General features: G+C 38.1%; 1 protein-coding gene across 2 annotated transcripts in view; it reads left to right on the top strand.

The window, feature by feature from the left end:
• The first annotated feature begins 1,693 nt into the window (after window positions 1–1,693).
• SUGT1 (SGT1 homolog, MIS12 kinetochore complex assembly cochaperone) overlaps window positions 1,694–14,863 on the top strand; it is a 35,792-nt gene continuing 22,622 nt past the window's right edge. The window contains exons 1-8 of one of the 2 annotated variants that reach the window (XM_033177614.1): window positions 1,694–2,243; window positions 2,331–2,388; window positions 6,408–6,498; window positions 7,298–7,367; window positions 8,395–8,465; window positions 11,850–11,903; window positions 12,305–12,321; window positions 13,228–13,250. In XM_033177614.1, coding sequence (XP_033033505.1) covers window positions 2,206–2,243; window positions 2,331–2,388; window positions 6,408–6,498; window positions 7,298–7,367; window positions 8,395–8,465; window positions 11,850–11,903; window positions 12,305–12,321; window positions 13,228–13,250 — 422 coding nt within the window. In that variant the 5' untranslated portion in view covers window positions 1,694–2,205. Of the gene's footprint in view, window positions 2,244–2,330; window positions 2,389–2,972; window positions 3,394–6,407; window positions 6,499–7,297; window positions 7,368–8,394; window positions 8,466–11,849; window positions 11,904–12,304; window positions 12,322–13,227; window positions 13,251–14,863 lie in introns of those variants that run through there. The other variant, XM_033177612.1, reaches the window with a different exon arrangement.

Here is a 14,863-nt window from a genome sequence, read left to right as displayed (position 1 = left end):
TATCTCATTGATTTCAATGTCCATAATATATAGAACTTCTTCTCATGTTGGGTCTATAGGTCAGTCTTGGAATTCACCCTTTCAGAGGCCATACATTTATGTGTATTGGTGCATGGCAGAGGCTGGTGTACACACATTAGTGCAGAGCCATAACTGGGGCATACCTGAGACTAACCCTATGGTCTAAGAAGAACCTACGTTTGGAGTCCTGGGCTAAGGAATCCAGGAGTAGCCAACCCAGAGATTCACTCCTTATCTATGAAGGACATCCACATCCCTGGCCCATATCTTAGGCTGTACAGGAAATCAAGGCCCTTTGTTTTTGGGTTCAATGGAGGTTGCTAGAAGGAGGGTGCTAAGTGAAAATCGTATATACAGATTATATGCTTTTTACAAATAGTAGCAGTTCTCCAGGCCAGCCCACCACCACTGGACCACCCTTGTATGTAAGTCCTCAATAAACCTTGTCTCCTTCACTGGCTCTGCCTCTCTTCTTACAGTGCCATCTCAATTGGAGTCAGTGGGTCCAGAAGAACAATTGGCCATTCAGATAACATCTGAAAATTAACCAGTGTAATTCACAGTAACATTAAAAAATACAAATGAACATTTCAATAAAGGCAGAAAAAGCACTTGATATTCAATGCTTTCCTCCTGATGTTACGACCAAGACAAGGAAGTCCATTATCACTATTTTTACTCAATAGTGGAAATACTAGCCAGCAACAAAAGGCAAAAATAAATACAAATAAATGGTATAAAGGTTACAGAGAAGTTAAACCATCTTTATTCGTGGATTGCAAGATTTTGATCGCAGAAATTCCGAAAGAATCTACAGAGTATTACAAGTAACAAGGGAACTTAGCAAGATGCTTGAATATAAGATCAGTATGTAAAAATCAATATTGTTTATTCTTACAACGAGCAGAATATAGTCAAAATGCCATTTAACAATAAATCTAATGAAAGATATGTATGATCTCTATACTGCAATCTATCCAAGCACAGCTGCATTATTAAAGACCACTTAAATAAATGGTGGGGTAGAATGATACTCATGGATTGAAGGACTTAATGTTAAGATACTAGTTTTCCCCAAACAGATCTATAGATTCAATGCAAGTCCAGTAAAAATCCCATTTTTTTTTAACCTAATTCCAAAATTCACCTAGAAATACAAAGGTCGTAGGATAAGCCAAAGCAATCTTGGGAGAATAAGTTACAGGACTTAAAGATTTATTATAAAACTATATTAAGTTAACACAGTTTGGTACTGGTATAAAGTTAGACAAAGACTACTCCCTCTCGCTCCTCAATCTGCCCCCATCCCTGGAACGTGCTGGCAGCTTTCTCCATCCGATCTGCAAGCGTAAAGAGCGTTGAGGCAGGGCTGACCGACAGGCGTGGGAAACAAAGCGGCACTCAGATAACTTCAGGCTACCTTCCTCCCCTCAGTACCTTCGGATGGAAAAGGTTTCCCTTCTTGGTCTGGGAAGCCCATTAAGAAGAAATCCTGGGCTGTGGCGTTCTGGGGAAGGGCCGCCTGGCGCGTTGCCCCAGGAACCAGAAGGTTTTTCGTCGCTATTAGGGCAGAATGACTTCCGGTGAGTCCCAGCCGTTTAGGATTCCCAGCCCAAAGATCGCGGGAATCCATGCGTCATCCGGGCCTCTGCTCCCGGAAGAGACCACGCAGCCGCGAATGAGGTGAAGGGAAAGGACTTGGCTACCTGTGGCAGCCATGATAAAAACTAGGGAAAATGGAAGCTCGAAGTAGCTTGCGTTATTAACGGACATACAAACGCCCCTAACCGCCACACGTTCCTGAGGGATGACAGTACGTTACAAAAGTGCTTCTAAACTACTACTGAAAGCTCCGTGGGAGCGCCCGCTGGCGTGGGCGCCGTGGAAGGGAGGGAGAACGTGTACGCCCCAGGCCTCAGTAACCATGGCTGCGAGGGGCGGGGACTGGGAGCACTAGTCCAGGGCCGGGGAGGGGCTGGGAGGAATAGGTCCTCCATCGTCCCGGCCGGCCCCGCGCCTGCGTGTCGCCTCCCTTCCGGCTAGCGGCACGCTGCGTGGCTGCTCGTTGGCTATTTAGGACGGAAGCTCGGTTGGTGTTTCTCCAGAAGTTTCCCCTTTGGGCGGTGGTGGAGGTGGTAACCGCGATAGTAGCAACTCCGGCGGCAGCAACAGTGACTACGAGGGATGGCGGCGGCTGCAGCAGGAAGTGCAACATCCCAGAGGTGCGTGTTTTTCTTTCCCTTTGCTATTTATTTTATCCCCCTTTCCTTGGCTAGTGAGCCCTGCTGAAGTCGTTGTTTTCCTGACAGGTTTTTCCAGAGCTTCTCGGATGCCCTAATCGACGAGGACCCCCAGGCGGCGTTAGAGGTGAGTGAGCCCATTTCTGCTTCCTCCACTCTCTTTAGGGGAACTGGGCCACTTCGGGCCCGGCTGACTCGCCTTCTCCCAGCACCGCCGGACAGGGACCCAGGCTCTTGTTGATGCTGCGTCTCAGCCCCGGTATTGAGATTCTCGGTCTCCTTTCTGTGTTCCACGGTAGCCGCGTTACCCTAGACGCCTATCTCGCCCTTTCCACTCCCTACAGCTCCTGAGAAAAATCTGTGTTTCTTGGGAGCATGGTTGGCGTTTGTAGTTGGGCTGAAAGAATTTTTTTTTTAATTGGCATTTATGACTAGAAGAGAAAAGTGGGTTCTGGGCTGGGCTGAAAGGAGTTTTGTTTTTAAATGACATTTATGACTAGAAAAATGGACTCTGGGCTCGATGAAGTTAATTTTTTCGTTTGACAATCATTCTTGCCATTCTTATGTAAAAGTGTCGGTATGAAGTCAGTCTATTGGAGCAAAAACCTTTTCCCTCACGTCCCTGAAACTTTCCAGATGTCTTATCATAGTTCACTATTCACTCATTTGTATATTCATCAAAAAAATTTTTTGGAGTGGCTGTGTGCAAAGGCGCTGATTGCTATGGGTTAAAGTCTTGGTTATATACTTAGCTAACCTAGAAATCACTTTTTGTAGGTGTACAGTGAAGACAAACCATAAAGCTGTAAAGGAATATAAAAGAGCAAGAGTTAAATAATAAGAATTAAAGGAGAACCTAAAGATAAATGATGATGTGGGTCACAGAATTTAGCCAGGAGTTTGTTTTTTGCGTTACATCACAGAGAAGAGAAAACCTGTTTTGTTGTTAGGTTTAACACTTTGAGGCAAGACAGCGTTTTTTCTAGCTATGACTTTTATAAGAAATGTGCCACATGGTACTAGAGCCTCCGTTGAGAAGATCTTTGAGCGGAGATCTGAAGGAACAAGGGAAATAACTTGGAAGCTCTGGGGGAAGAATATTCCAGGCAGGACCAAGAGCCAGGATCCTGAGGTATGAGTGGAGTTGGCCTGTATGTGAAGCAACAAAAAGGCTCTTTTTATTAGAAGGCCCATTTGATTAAGAGATAAGGTTGGGCAGGAAACTAGGAGCCAGGTCCTATAAGGCCTTTTAAGGTCCAGGTATGTTTTTTTACACCTAAATATATAGACCTTTAGATACTGGGAGTAAGGCTTCTGGGATCAGTTTGGGGATAATGTTACAGAAAGCACTGATAATTTTTCTCCATAATTCTTTGTATTAGCTAGACAGCTATTACTTTTAATTTACTTTTGTTATTGTCCTGTTAGACCTAGTGCTTCGTTTGGAAATCCGCTTTATATGATAGTTGCTTTTAAACAATATTAACATAGTGAATTTTATTGTCACTTTCCATCTTATTGTACATTTAAAAATTTTTATGGAGGCATGTATGATATATGTAAATAACACAAATTTTAAGTCTATAGTTTGATGAATTTTTACATATGTTTACACCACCAGATTAAGATACAGAGTATCTCCATTCATAATGCTCCTTCGTGCTCCTTCTGAGCCAGTAATTCTTACTGTCCTGCTGACTCTTGACCTCCATCAGAATCAATTAGTTTTGCTTGTTCTTGACTCATAAACAGAATCATACAGTAGGTGCTTTGTTGCTTTAATCATTACGTGAGTATACATTCAAATTGTGTGAAGCAGTAGTTCTTTTGCATTGCTGTGTAATAGTCCATCATATAAATATATGTTGTATAGATGTAAGTACAGCACAATTTATTCTAACAGTGGACATCTGGGTTTCTAGTTATTAGCTAACATAAAGAAAGCTGCTGTGAATACTCTTGTACGTGTATTTTGGTGAACATATGCATTTCTTTTGGTTGTATGTACCTAGGAGAAGAATTGCCTGGGATAGTCATGTGGCTAGCATTAGTACCTTGGTTTTTAATGTGTGGCTCTTGGACCAGCAGTGTTAGTATCACCTGGCAATTAATTAGAAGTGCAGCCAGGCATGGTGGATCTCCTGACCTCGTGATCCGCCCGCCTCGGCCTCCCAAAGTGCTGGGATTACAGGCTTGAGCCACCGCGCCGTAGTTGTTTTATGTAAAATGCACTGGACTTGGTAACAATTGGAATATAAGGGATGTCTCCTGAGTTTCTGGCTGGGGGAATGTATGTAGGAACTGCTGCCATTCATTTAGATAGCACTTAGGATGATAGCACTTAGAAGATTGCATTCAGCATTGGGGAATAGGTTTGAGGAGAGAAAGTAGTTTTAGGTTGTGAATATTTGTATATGAGTTGCCCGGGACATTTCAGGTAGTCTAGAGAAAACTATGTGCTGCTGTTGCTCAGAGGCACTGTCTAGGCTCAAAATAGACTTGAGTCATCAGCATGCATCAACACATATGTGAAGCCCCCCAATAGTTAAGGAATCAAAGAATGTTTGTAGAGGGGAAGAAGCCTTAAGTACTGAGCCCAAGGAGAACATTAGTTTTTAAGAGGCAGCAGAATGGTAAGCCGAAAGGCCTGGTTATTATTGTCAAGGGCCACAGAGAGATCAAGTCAGATAGGAATCAGTTGGATTTGATAAGGGGTTATTAGTGATTTTGAGAAGATGAAGACTAGAGAGGCAAATATTTTTGTATTCTGTGGCAAAGGAGATGAAGTCAAAGTAGAGACCAGGGAAAGGTCTGAAAAAAAATCTGCAAGGAGAAAAATCAATACTTTTCATTGAATGGTTACTGGATGCCACATACAGATCTAGGCAAGCCCAGCACCTTGCAGTCATCTTCAATTTATCTTATTTCACATGTTCATCCATTAGCAAGTCTCGCTGCTTCTAATATGTTCCAACTTATCGTATTTCTCTTTGTCACCTCTGTGGCTAACATCCTTTTCTAACCTAGACTTAATGTAGTAGTTTCCTAAGAATTCTCCATTTCCAGTCCTGATTTGATAATGTATTCACCATACTGCAGCCAGAATGACATTTAAAAAAATAGTAAATTGGACCATGCCCTTATAGTGAACTTTCCATGGCTTTCCATCACACCTAAGGTCCAGATTCCTTATACAGCCTGCAAACTACAAAGTGAGGCCCTTGAAGTAGCATCTTACAGCTTCTTTGCTCTGGTTTGAGCCACACTTTCTGTTGATTGACTGTAACCCCATGTGATTTGAGGAGCTTCTGTATATGTTGCTTTGTGAGAATCACACTACTAGGTTAAAGCAAAGTCAGTGATACATGTGGCTTTTGAAATAATTTTACCATTTAAGAAAACTACCAAATCCCTAGAGTTTGTAGTCAGTTGGCAGAAAATAAAAGTGTTCCTGCACTTGTCCTTGATCTCCCAAGTTGTGTAATCTTTTGCATCATTGGTTTTCCAGCTACCACACCTATATGTTGTGACTGCACAGGTTGAAAAAGTTTCAGTCTCTAATGTTAACTCTTGATAGCTGACGTAGCCATCTATTAGTTTGTGTCTGGGCTTTGAATAGAATATTTAGTTGGGTTTTATTAGAGTTGTGTGCTATTGATAGAGACTAGAAGAGGGCCAGGTAAGCTTGACTGTGTATGTATTGATTGTCTTAACCTCCCTGAGTGCTAGATTTAACTTCTAGTGTTTTTTTATTACACAGCTTCACATTTTCTAGGAATCTCAAATTCTATATGGTGTTTGAATCTTCTTCAGATTAGGAGGAGGAAATCTGTAGTGGTCAATATATAACAATTAAACTCTTTAGAATATATGAACTGATAATAATGATCATTTATTGACTTCTGTAGACTGGGTACTTTACGGTACACAGATACTACATTAGATTGTCTACTTTTGGGAGGACGGACAAGAGAAGTGGGGGAGATACTGATCCTTTTATAAGGAAAAACTCTAAGATTATATCTCTGTTAGCTTTCCTCCAAATAGCTTCTGACAATAAGTTACTTGATTAAAAATTATGTTTTAATTAGAATTTGATGGCTTTTTACAAACTTTTACTGACACTCAACATGTTTGTTTTTGTAGGAGCTAACTAAGGCTTTGGAAGAGAAACCAGATGATGCACAATATTATTGTCAAAGAGCTTATTGTCACATTCTTCTTGGGAATTACTGTGGTAACTTTTCTTATAAAGTATATTGCCCTTTTTAATAAGTTACTTACACATTTTACCCATGACAAATTAAAGGTTGTCTTTGAGAATTTTTAAATTGGTCTTTGATACAAGGTAAAGTAGCTCAAATGTGACAGACATGTTGAGCAACACCCATTTAAATTGTATGGATGTCACTTTTTCCTTCATTGGGTGCAGAATGTATACAGATTTCATTCATAGTTATTGGCTATGCTGATAAAAAATAGCATCACATTTACTATTTGACAGAGTATTAAAATGAAACGCTTGTTTGTATTTATGAAAAAGAATGTGACCAGGCATGGTGGCTCACACCTGTAATCCCAACACTTTGGGAGGCCAAAGCAGGAGGATCACTTGAGCCCAGGAGTTCAGGACCAGCCTGGGCAACATAACAAGACCACCTATATTTAAAAAGTAATATATTTCTGTGTTTTGTAACTTTAAAAAATTATTCTGATCAAGAATCTGAATAGGGTAAAACTGAATACCTTGAGTAAAATTACGTAGACGATGTTAATGAGACAAGGAGGTGAATTTTGTGACACAGCTGTATTCATTGACTGAAGAGCTTTAAGAAGGAAGCTAAATGTTAAACCAAAAGGAAGATACAAGAGTAATAATTTATTTGAATTCTATCTTGTATTAGCTTTTCCTAATTTAAAACCATTTGGCACTTCTACCAGCTTGAAAACTTAGAAATCTAAAACTGATGCATATGTTATATGTATTTGCTAGGATCTGTAAATAACTGACTAAAAACCCGTCTTTTTCTACATAGTTGCTGTTGCTGATGCAAAGAAGTCTCTCAAACTCAATCCAAATAATTCCACTGCTGTGTTGAGAAAAGGGTATGCAATAGCTACTCTTCTTGTTGAGCTTCGTATAGATAGTAGGTGTTTAATTTGTTGAATGAGTTCATTGCAAGCTTTATATAAGTTGTAAAATTCTGTATTTATACATTATATAGCAGAGATATGATTCAATTTTAAATACAACTTATGGTTCTATTATTTTGTTAACCATAATATGTAATATGAGATCTATACTTAGTAAATTTTAAAAGTGATGATTGAAGTAATTGAAAGATATAGATGAAGCTGATAGATTTCACATTCCTTTTTTTTTTTTTTTTTTTAATCATTTGGAATTTACTGTATTTAATTTACTGGACAGCATCCTATTCAGCCAAGCCAAATAGGCAACATTTGATGCTGTGAAAGCTCTATATCTGTGTACTTGATATCCCATCTTGTTTCTGTTGATAAGTATAACTATTCTTTTTTTTTTTTTTTTTTTTTGAGACGGAGTCTCACTCTGTCGCCCAGGCTGGAGTGCAGTGGCCGGATCTCAGCTCACTGCAAGCTCCGCCTCCCGGGTTTACGCCATTCTCCTGCCTCAGCCTCCCGAGTAGCTGGGACTACAGGCGCCCGCCACCTCGCCCGGCTAATTTTTTGTGTTTTTTTAGTAGAGACGGGGTTTCATCATGTTAGCCAGGATGGTCTCGATCTCCTGACCTCGTGATCCGCCCGCCTCGGCCTCCCAAAGTGCTGGGATTACAGGCTTGAGCCACCGCACCCGGCCAGTATAACTATTCTTTAAGAAACTTCTTTAATTCCTTTGTATAATTATATTTTGGAGTAAGCAAGTCTGTACAATTAAAGTCAGATTCCTTCTGAAGTGAGTTCCAAAATTGAATTTTACTAGGAATTGTACTAGATGTTAAGAATATATTAGAAAGTCTCTTGGTTTATTAACATATACTTAAAATAAATTTTTTATTTCAACGGTAGAAAATAGTAAGTTTTTTTATTTAGAAAGAAGGCTATTTTCCAGGTTTTTTGTGTGTCTTAATTTGTTTTAAATACATTCATGCAGAATATGTGAATACCATGAAAAAAACTATGCTGCTGCCCTAGAAACTTTTACAGAAGGACAAAAGTTAGATAGTAAGTATTAAAAATTATGCTTTAATAAACTTATCTATTTCTGTCTTAAATACCAAAGCTGAATTTTGGTAATGTTAATTTCAGGTTAATTGTAGAAACCCAATACCTGTTTTTCTCATCTTAATTACATTTCATATTGATTGCAGATATGAGATCACTTAAAATTGATTAAATTAGCCTTTTGGCATTTAAATCACAGATGAACTTTACCATTAGAAGTAAAAAACTATGGAAACACTTATGTTTTCTCTACTTGGTCTGGGTTTTTTTTTTCTAATGGAGAAGTGAAAGTGTAATTTGCCTTCTTGGTCAGAAGTCTGTTCATTTTACGTTAATCAGATTGCTGAGATGTGAAATCTTAACATTAAAGGTTTTTATGGAGAAGTGAAGTGTATGTTTGATTAAATTATGAGAGGGTACAGAAGGAACACAGTTTTGAGAGTATTGTGACTTTTAATGTTACGTTTTTGAGGGGAATGTATGAAAAGTATCACAGTGGTATGGATATCTGGACATATAGAAATTGTGAGAGCCAAGAATTTTTAAATCTGAAAAATACTAAGAGGTGGTGAGTAATCTCAGAAAATTGGAAACTACATAATCCTACTTGTACTATCATTTTATCTTTATGTTATGATAGAGTTTTATCACAGTTCTCTTAAAGAAGTGGTTCTTAACTGGAAACAATTTTGTTTCCCAGGAAACTATGCAGTGTCTGAAGAGATTTTTGATGATCATGAATGGTGGAGGGGGATGTACTACTGACATCTAATGAGTATAAACCAGGGGTGCTACTATATGTCCTATAATGCCCAGGACAGTTCTGCCTAACAAAGAAGTATCTGGTCCAAAATGTCAGTAGTGCTGAAAAGAAGAAACTTCACTCTTAGTGTTTTATGTTACATTCTTACTCTACTGTTTTGAATATTTGCTTTTCTGTTGTGTACCTATTCAGAAAAAAGGATTTTAGCAGTGATTATGCAAATGGAGGCTACAAATTAAAAAAGGAGAGGTCTGGGTGGTAAGGCTTATTCTCAAACTTGCTTATCCCAGTTTTGGTACGTGAATAATTAGGGCTGTTCAATCAGCAAACAGGGCATCTGTACTCTTAGCAAATTCTAGAGTCAAGTTATGTAGTGCTTTGATACTTAGCAAATTCTAGAGTCAAATTATGTAGTGCTTTTATACATATGTGAAAATCCTGAAGAAACATGAGTCATACCATTCTCTACATTTTCATTTTTCTTTCTTGTTTTAGCGAGAGAGGGTCTCATTCTGTTGCCCAGGCTGGAGTGCAGTGGTGTGATCTCGGGTCATTGCAGCCTCCACTTCCTGGGCTCCAGTGATTCTCCCACCTCAGCCTCCTGAGTAACTGGGGCTACAGGCACATGCCACCACACCTGACTCATTTTTGCGTTTTATTTTTTTCAGAGATGGGGTTTTGCCACGTTGCCCAGGCTGGTCTTGAACTCCTGGACTCAAGTGTTCTGCCTGCCTTGGCCTCTGAAAGTGCTGGGATTACAGGCACCAGCCACTGTGTCTGGCCCCTAAATTTTTTTCTTGAGTAAGATCTTAATATCATGCCATTGACATTTATTTTTTAGTTATTTCAGAGGTGGCCTTCAGAAGAGGACCTGTTGGGTAAAATTGCTATTGAGGATATTTCACTTAAAAATAAATTTGTCGGCCAGGCGCGGTGGCTCAAGCCTGTAATCCCAGCACTTTGGGAGGCCGAGACGGGTGGATCACGAGGTCAGGAGATCGAGAGCATACTGGGTAACACGGTGAAACCCCGTCTCTACTAAAAAATACAAAAAAACTAGCCGGGCGTGGTGGCGGGGGCCTGTAGTCCCAGTTACTCTGGAGGCTGAGGCAGGAGAATGGCGTAAACCCGGGAGGTGGAACTTGCAGTGAGCTGAGATCAGGCCACTGCACTCCAGCCTGGGCGACAGAGCAAGACTCCGTCTCAAAAAAAAAAAAAAAAATTTGTCTTTAAATCCAGAAAACTTTTTTTGTTGTTTTTTGGGTTTTTTTTTGTTTGTTTTTTGTTTCTTTTTTTGAGACGCAGTCTCACTCTGTCGTCTAGGCCATAGTGCAGTGGCGCGGTCTCGACTCACTGCAACCTCTGCCTTCAGAGTTGAGGTGATTTTCCTGCTTCAGCCTCCTGAGCAGCTGGGACTACAGGCATGCACCACCATGCCTGGCTAATTTTTGTATTTTTAGTAGAGACAGGATTTCGTCGTGTTGGCCAGGCTGGTCTCAAACTCCTGACCTCAAGTGATCCACCTGCATTGACCTCCCAAAGTGCTGGGATTACAGATATGAGCCACCATGCCCGGCCAAAATCTGGGAAAAAGTTAAGCTTTTAGTCTTCTATTTTTATCAGACAGGGTAAAGAATTTTTACCTTTTCCACTCTTTGTGTGATAGATTGCTTGGTTTTAGTTACTGATTATTTAAAATAATAGGTTACTCAAATCTAAGATTTTGATATAATAGTTCTCCTCTAGAATACAGTGTGTGTGAGAGAGTGTATTTAGAATTTTTATTAAGGCTGGTATAGTTGGATTTCTTTTATAAATTAGTAAAGTAGAAATGTTTGTTAAGAAATTTCTAATTTAAAAATTTCAAATTAATCTTCCCTGAAGTTAACTTGAATTAATAAGCTTTTATTTAGAGTACTTTTAATATTTTTAACATATCTTACTATGCACAGTGACTGTTTAAATGTAATCATTGTTCTGTTTCCAGAAATGAATAATTTGTTTATGCATACATTTACACTGTTATCTGTAAATATATAATACATCACCTATAGCCTCTCGACTACTGTGTAACTTGGAGATATGACAAACTTCACAGAATTTAAAGATACTTAATGTTGGTAGGAAGGGCATGGTAACAGATAAAGCCACTGAGAGAATAGTGGACTGAATAGGTATCTGCATTGAAGAGCAAGCTGGGGCTGGGAAGGGCTTTTGGACCTCAGCTCAGCTCCCAGTTACCAAGCCTCCTCCCCACCCTAACTGATGGCATATTGAGAGTCTGATTTACATCCAATTTTGTTGTGTGTGAGGAAACTTCTCTAAGAGCAGCGAGATTGGGGGAAATGTAGATTATTTTTATCTGTGAAATTAATAAGGTTGACTGTAGTTAAAATTTTTAAAAAATCAAAATGTTTCATGATGAACAACTAAATGTTAAACTGTTGGTATATTGATAACTATAGTAGGTTTGGCAATAAGGTCTGTTAAGACAGATTTTGTTCACTGCTGACTCCCCAGTGCCTAGAACAGTGCCTGGGATGTAGTAGGTATTCAGTAAGTATTGGTTGATTAATAGGTTGTGCAAATGAGTGATGTTATAGTCAGTTTTTTCTTTCTAGGTGCAGATGCTAATTTCAGTGTCTGGATTAAAAGGTGTCAAGAAGCTCAGAATGGTATGTGGGTCTCCCTTGGTATTTAGTTTAAAAAGAAATAAACATCTGAATTTTTTTTGGTTTAAACAAATTTGTTTTTACCTTTATAATTTCTTTTAAATAGTATACGTTTCCTTAGATGTGGACTTCCAAAGATACACTGGTTTTTGCATAGCTTCTTATGTTGAAAGGGAGATTAGGGTGGATTTGCTTGTGTAGTGTATCAGTAAGAAATTACAAGGAGTCTAAGATGAATTCAGAATGCAAAATGAAACCACTTTTCTTTTGGTTAGTTTTCTTTAGTTGAAAAGTATGTAGAATTTTCTTGCTTAATCAGTATGTTTGTGCTATAGAAATCATGTAAATAACTTTGCTTATAAATTCACTGTTACCTGAAAATGTTTCTTTTTATGTTTTAATAGGCTCAGAATCTGAGGTGGTAAGTCCAAAGTTTTCATTCTTCATGTTTTTATTATTTTAAATTTCAAATACCAAATATATTTGAGACAAGACTCAGGATGAGCTGTCTGAAGTTAAATATTGAGTAATTCCATTTAAGTGCGGGTTCCTCTAGGAACTGAAATAAAATCATTTTTTGATGAATATAGAAGTTTCCAGTCATGAAAATTATTGGCCTATTTTAATGAATTTAGTGTGTGGTTAAAGTTGATTTCGTGTGTTTTAGTATGGTCAGGATGATTATTTATCTTTTTGTTGCTAAAACCTTACTGCGTTTATTTAGGTTCAACAGTTTGAATCACTTGAAGGGCTTTTTGTGATAGTCTAAGACAAAAGTTAAAGAAAATTGGAAATTGACAGGGTCTTGCCCTGTCATGCTGGCTGGAGTGCAGTGGTGCCATCATAGTGCACTTGAGCTTCAAACTCCTGGGCTCAAACAGTCTTCCCACCTCAGCCTCCCAAGTAGCTGGGACTACAGATGTACACCACCAAGCCTGGCTAATATACTCTGTTTCTTTAAAACAATGTTGTTTTAGTTTAGGGAGTTGCTCAATGTTAGAACTGGCCATTTTATGTAAGCAACCTTTTCTAATCATGCGTTTAGAAGTTTTCTGTTATTTAAAGCTCTGTTATTTTGGAGGAAAAATATTTTATGAAATTGAAACTAAGATTTTTTTAAGTGCTGAACATTCTAATTTTTTTTTTGAAAACTAGTCGTATTTAACAATTACAATTACCACACTTTGAAGAAAATTTTCATGTATTTTATATCAAAATAACTGCAGTGTTGGGTAAATTAATAATATGTGCATTTTAATATACAGTTGCTAAACTGACTTGTAAAAATCTTTCTCTTTCAACTTGCCGAAATCAATCTGCATCCCAGTGGACTCATCAGTCAAAAGTCAAGTAAGTGTTTCTTTTTCATAAAACAATGCATGATAGATATTCCTAAAGAAAAAGAAACCCTGTAGTTTAATAGTAAGTAAATTCTTACCATGTGATTTTTAAGTTTTTGTTTTCTAAAATTGTGGTAATAGCTTTGTGTAAAGCTAATTTTAAGGCTGTTTAAGAATTAATGTTTATACTTAAGTTAAATTCAAATCATTTCTCATCTTTAAAGTTGCTTCACTTGGTTTCATACTATGTTACCTTTCCATATATTAAGGAGAGTCTCTTTCAGTTAAGTTTATGGTACTACACAGGTAAACAAGTTAGTAGTAGACCTAACAGAATTGTAACTTACCCTGCCTTTTATATTTGGAGCAAATTTTTCATAGGAACATTCTCTGTGAGTTGAAAGTTAGTTGCTGAGGACAGCAATTATAATAATGATAAGCAACTAGCAAGTTTCTGACTTTTAATCATTCATTAGCCTGTATACAGCTTGTATTCTTAGGACTGTAACAGAAACACAAGCCATTGCTCTGGAGCTTTGCATCCTTACTGAATTGCAAAGGGAAACCGAGACTCTTAAGGTTAATTTCTTTAATCAAGTTGGTTTTGGATATAATTACCTAAAATGGCCTGGAAATGTTAAAAACAATCTATTCATGGTCATTGTGGGGAGATACAGGATAAAACTCCAAGTACCTAGTAGATAAGGAACTTTGACTTGCGCTGGCGGCGGCAGCAGGGATAGGGCACATAACCATGAAATAAGAAGGTGTTCAGAGCATAAAATAATCCAACATCTGACTTAATTTATGTGTACCAGACACTGTGCTTTGTCCTAGGAATATAATAGTGACAGGATAAACAGCTTTGCCCTCAGGGAGTTTTTAGTCCTGAGAATTTGAAAGTGAGAATTCCCTATTTTTGTACTGAAACTCTATTTTTAGAGTTTCACTCAAACTCTTCACATTTTTAGAGTATCACTCAAAAGATGTAGATAGTAGTGTAATTTAGTAGGAAAAAAACTCTATTTTTAGAGTTTCAGTACAAAAGGTGCACATAATTAGAATCTAGACCCATTAGTCTTCCCATGTATCTTGAAATTGAAGGAAAGTGTTGTATATGTTGTGCCTGACATAGTTAAACTTTATATAATTTTAATTTTAGCTCATTTGCCCGTTTCCTGTGCTCAAGTCTATCAGCTTCCAACTTCAGTTATGAGACCTTGGAGTGTTGACTCAGGCTTATGGCTTCACCTTTCTGAGTTTAAGTTTTATCGTCTGTGAAATAGGGATTTAAGTGATTATCTTTAGTATTTGGATGACATGAGTATAAAAACTGTTAATGGCATAAAATATTAGCTGTTTAAAATAAATGGCATCTTTAATATTTATATTAGTTTAAGCACAACAGTGTTGGAGATGAGTCAGAACCCAGAAAATCATGCAAGTATTTAAGTCTGCTGGAAAGGTGTGAGCATCATCTACCTTACCATTTTTTTCCTTTAGTACAGAGCATGAAAAACTAGTTACGTAAAATTGTTTCTGTGAATCAATAGCTGCTTTGCTGTTTTCTTCCTCCAGGTGGAGCTCTTGTTGTTTATCAGACTAGTTTTTGTTTTGACAATG

Source organism: Trachypithecus francoisi, unplaced genomic scaffold (assembly GCF_009764315.1).
Source record: "Trachypithecus francoisi isolate TF-2019V2 unplaced genomic scaffold, Tfra_2.0 Lachesis_group18, whole genome shotgun sequence".
NCBI classification, from domain to species: Eukaryota; Metazoa; Chordata; class Mammalia; order Primates; family Cercopithecidae; genus Trachypithecus; species Trachypithecus francoisi.
The sequence above is the reverse complement of the archived record's forward strand: the minus strand, read 5'-3'. Positions and strand labels throughout refer to the sequence as shown.